The sequence below is a fragment of the Apis dorsata genome, unplaced genomic scaffold, assembly GCF_000469605.1.
Source record: "Apis dorsata unplaced genomic scaffold, Apis dorsata 1.3 scaffold_28, whole genome shotgun sequence".
In the NCBI taxonomy this organism is placed as follows: Eukaryota; Metazoa; Arthropoda; class Insecta; order Hymenoptera; family Apidae; genus Apis; species Apis dorsata.
The window spans coordinates 383,669-387,570 of NW_006263330.1; the positions used below are offsets into that span (position 1 = coordinate 383,669).

Genomic DNA, 3,902 nt, shown 5'->3' on the forward strand with positions numbered 1-3,902 from the left:
CCATAACATTACGACTACTCGAATATCGTACTTTCCTAGAAAACTCGTGTAAAATCCATCGTTGTCCGCATCGCGAAATATGAGGATATCGTATTCTAGAGAACTGCTAACTCCGTAAGTTGATCCTTTACCGTTCGATCGGCCTTGACCGTTGAACTACTACTCGCGATTGGTCGCGGTTGAAGAAAAAAAAAAAAAAGAAGAAGAAAAGAGAAAAAAGAAAAAGAAAAGATCAACGATCAAACGCAGAAGACGTTTTCGATGGACGGTCGGATTGAAATCGAACTTAACGGCAAAAGGTGGGCGGCCAACACTCGTTTTAGGAACGCGACTTTCGCGTGATCCACGAGAAAAAGGGGATCAACGTTCCAAAGGCGAAAGACATATCGAAAAGTGAAACGATCGCGGGTTTCGAAGAATGCGATCGAGGAACCGGTTCACGTGCTCGCTATGCTCTTGGAGGGCTTCGGTTTCGCGAAGCAAACGTATCCCGCACTCACATCGCAGCCGGACACCAGGAGATTCATTAGCACGCTGTTGCACGCTGGATTCCGGTGTGGGATCTGACCGATCGTGTCGCCGTTTTCTACGCCGCTCCGGCCACACCTTCCACCGCTCTCCTTCCCCTCGCCTTTCCTTCCGCCGCCGTCGCTACTGTCGCCACCGCCCCCGTCTCCTTCCCCATCCTGCGCCACGTCCAGCTCCGAGTCTACTCGATTCGCGCTCTGCCGCCCGTTCCCTGCCGTACCCTCGAACGATTCGTTCGCGAAATTATTATTTCGCAGGGCGTTTTGATGCGACACCAAGCGGCGCAGCAGTTGACTGTTCCCGAGGTTGTTCGACGGCGAGCATTTCCTCGAAGACGGTTGCTGCTGTTGTTTGGTCAAGAGATGATCCTCCAGATGGCAGCTGCGTTTCGCGTTGGACTCGTCGCATTTGATACGTTTATTGTCGTTTCCTACGTCTATCGAGGCAGTGTGAATACGCTTCGCTGGTCTGTCCACTTTGGAGGACCAATGGCAGTTATCTAGATTTATATCTGAGAGAGGACAACACAAGGCATCAGTCGCGCCTGGTTTAATTTTTTAATTAATTAATAAACGCACCTGTCTATCCAACTGCTTCCCACAACTCCTAAATATATATATATAAAAATATGAAAGAGAGAGAGACTCGAAGACACTCACTTTTTCTAGGGATTTGGCCGAGAACTTGGACCGGATTCACCAAACCCCCACCGTGGTCGTTGTACTTTCTCGAGACGACCTGATCCGTTTTCAAAAGCTGTGCCAAACTAGAATCCGACGTTCGTTGCTCCTTCTCCGCCAACATCCTACAACGCGCACGCGCAAAAAAGAAGAAATTTTCATCCTTCGCTTTCGCTTTTCATCTTTATTCTTCTTCTCACTCGTACCATTTCAAACCGTTCTTCTGATCCGTCGTCTGCGGCGGGCTCCACATCACCATATCGTTGCTGATAAGCAGATCCAACGCCTCGTCTTGATCCGACATCGGTATGTAAGGAGCCCTCAACTCCAACTCGTCGTCCGCTATGCTGTCGTTCAATCCCAACATCAACATCTCGTCCTCCGACAAACCGTCGGCGCCGCTACCACCGGTAGGGCTGCCCAACGAGTCTATGCTCCTCTCGGGGCTCTGCAAAGAGAGAGAGAGAGGAAAAAAAAAAAAAGAAATAAGAAAAGGAACGCAATTATAAATTTGGAACCGAGAGAAAAGAGATTTTATCCGTTTTCTTTCTAATCGACTCACTTGGCGATACTTGGTAAGCTGGGGTGAAACAGCGGTCGGATCGATGCTGCAAGGGCTGCTCGGCGAGTCGCCGTACATGAACGGGTCGCTGTCGGCCAACGACTCCCCCAGATCCTTGCCTCTCGCAGGGGTGTCGCCCAACTCGGCGTCCTTGAGGGGGTCGCCGAAATCCGTGGATCGCAATTCGGGGGCCAACGCTCCGCCCGGGCTGAGCAGGGGACAATAATTGTCGCTACTAAGGATAAACTCGTCGAGCATTTCCGAGAGGAAAGGCGTGTCCTCGAGGGGGACGCATACGTCGCCAGGTGTAGGCGCCAGATGCGTTAGGTCCTCCGGCTCGTCCTTCAGCACTGCAACATTTTCACAGTGCGAGAAATTTCCAAACGGACCGTTTGCTCTTCCGCCTCGACGAATAACGACAAGGGAAGGGGAGGAAAAATCGCTTTGTCTGGCGCGAAATAAAATAAAACGAGAAAGTAAAATAAATCGTTGGATTGGATTTCTCTCTCTTTTCCAAATTTTGTTCCAAAAAGGGATTGGATGTAACCGAGAACGCGTAAATAATTTCTCTTTGATTCTCTTAAAACGTAAATCTATATCTATGTTCCTTCTAATGAAATATCTCGAAAAAATTTCACCCTCTTAATTAATGAATCGAACGCATCGTCTCCTTTTCTCTCCAAGAGCACGACTGCTATTTATATTTAATTTTTTTAAAATATCGCTTCGTAAAAATAGGTTCCTAAGCTCTTTACGTATAATCTTACTAGTTGTAATCTTATCTTACGAGTAATTATCTTATGGTAATCTTGCTGCTTCGAAACAGGCCTGGAGTGCAAAGGGTTAACGCGAAAAGAAAAAAAAAAAAGAAGAAAGAATATCGCGCCTCGACGAGAAAGACGGGGGAGAAAGCGACACCCACTCGTAAGGCCTGGATGATCCTCGCTGAAAGTCAAGAAGCCTTTGTTCATGTCCTCGGTACGAGGTGCGAAGATAGTCGCAGTCGCTGTTTGTGGCGGTGGTCTGCAAGTGATCTGCTGTTCCTGCTGTTGCTGCGTGGCAATGGAAGCGAACAGGTGTCTGGTGACCACGTGCGGTCTGTCCTGGCGTACAGCGGTCTCCGGATCGTATTCCAGCGCGGGTTTACCCTAAAAGATCGTTCGCCACCGTTCACGAAAAATTATTCCACCCCCAAAAACAATATAAATATATATATATATATATATATACACACGTACCTGGAACTCGAACGGAGCACGGCCACCGGCCGATTGCTGACGGCACTGCTGCTTCTTTTTCGGCTCGCTGTTCTCCTTGATCGACTCCTCGAGAGACTGTTTCAGCGCTTGAACACCGGCGAACGATTTCTCCGTTGATTGGACCGGTCTCGGGAAGGTGTTATCCTTCCGCGAGCCGTCCTGAGCGAGCCTCCTCGGCTTGTTGTCCGCCGCGCGGAAAGTCGAGCTGGTCACCGTCAACGGTTTCGTCGCGCGGTCGAACGAGTCGATACCGATCTCCGGTTGCGCGGGCGACAGGGAGAATCGTTCCTCGTTTCCAACGTCCAACGACGTCCCTTCTTCCAGGTTATTGTTGCTCCTGTTACTCTTGCCGCTGCTGTTGTTGTTGTTCACTTGGACGCGGAGACGAAGCTTGGTCGTGAGCAGAGGCTCGACGAGGATTGGATCGGCGGCCGGTTCCTCCGGCTTCACGGCCTTCTCGGTGTCACGTGCTGCGAGCTGACGCGCGCTGTACACCTCATCCTCGCGTTCCACACCGCTGAAAGCAGAAATCCTACCTGGTGGAAACTGGTCACCTCCGCGCGATCAACTTTCCCTCTCTCTCTCTCTCTCTCTTTCCCTCTTGGAAAAGGATCATCCAATTCTCCTTTTGATTTGAATCTGAGAATATCGCGGTTAGGTATTCGAGAGAAATTGGAAAAGGAAAAGATTGTATGGAAGAAGAGATGGATAATAGGTTGTGGCTTGTAGCAGTATCACCGAATCGCGAACAGGTTGAATGGACGACTGAGACAGAGCTCGCATCTTGGACGGCCTACTTTAAGCCTCGAACGAGCTCGCGTCCCCCTCTCGTTCGCGCGGGTCCTGACCCTCGAGAACGGCCACATGGCCACG

The 3,902-nt window shown here is 50.1% G+C and overlaps 1 protein-coding gene across 2 annotated transcripts in view; it reads right to left on the reverse strand.

Annotated features, from left to right (window-relative positions):
- Positions 1-3,902, reverse strand: part of LOC102681438 (protein similar-like) — a 29,410-nt gene that overhangs the window by 2,169 nt on the left and 23,339 nt on the right. For both annotated transcript variants that reach the window (XM_031510619.1, XM_031510615.1), the window contains exons 8-13: positions 3,009-3,546; positions 2,693-2,918; positions 1,771-2,120; positions 1,415-1,656; positions 1,188-1,333; positions 501-1,039 (exon numbers count right to left, since the gene is read on the reverse strand). In XM_031510619.1, the coding sequence (XP_031366479.1) occupies positions 501-1,039; positions 1,188-1,333; positions 1,415-1,656; positions 1,771-2,120; positions 2,693-2,918; positions 3,009-3,546 (2,041 nt within the window). The remainder of the gene's footprint in view (positions 1-500; positions 1,040-1,187; positions 1,334-1,414; positions 1,657-1,770; positions 2,121-2,692; positions 2,919-3,008; positions 3,547-3,902) is intronic.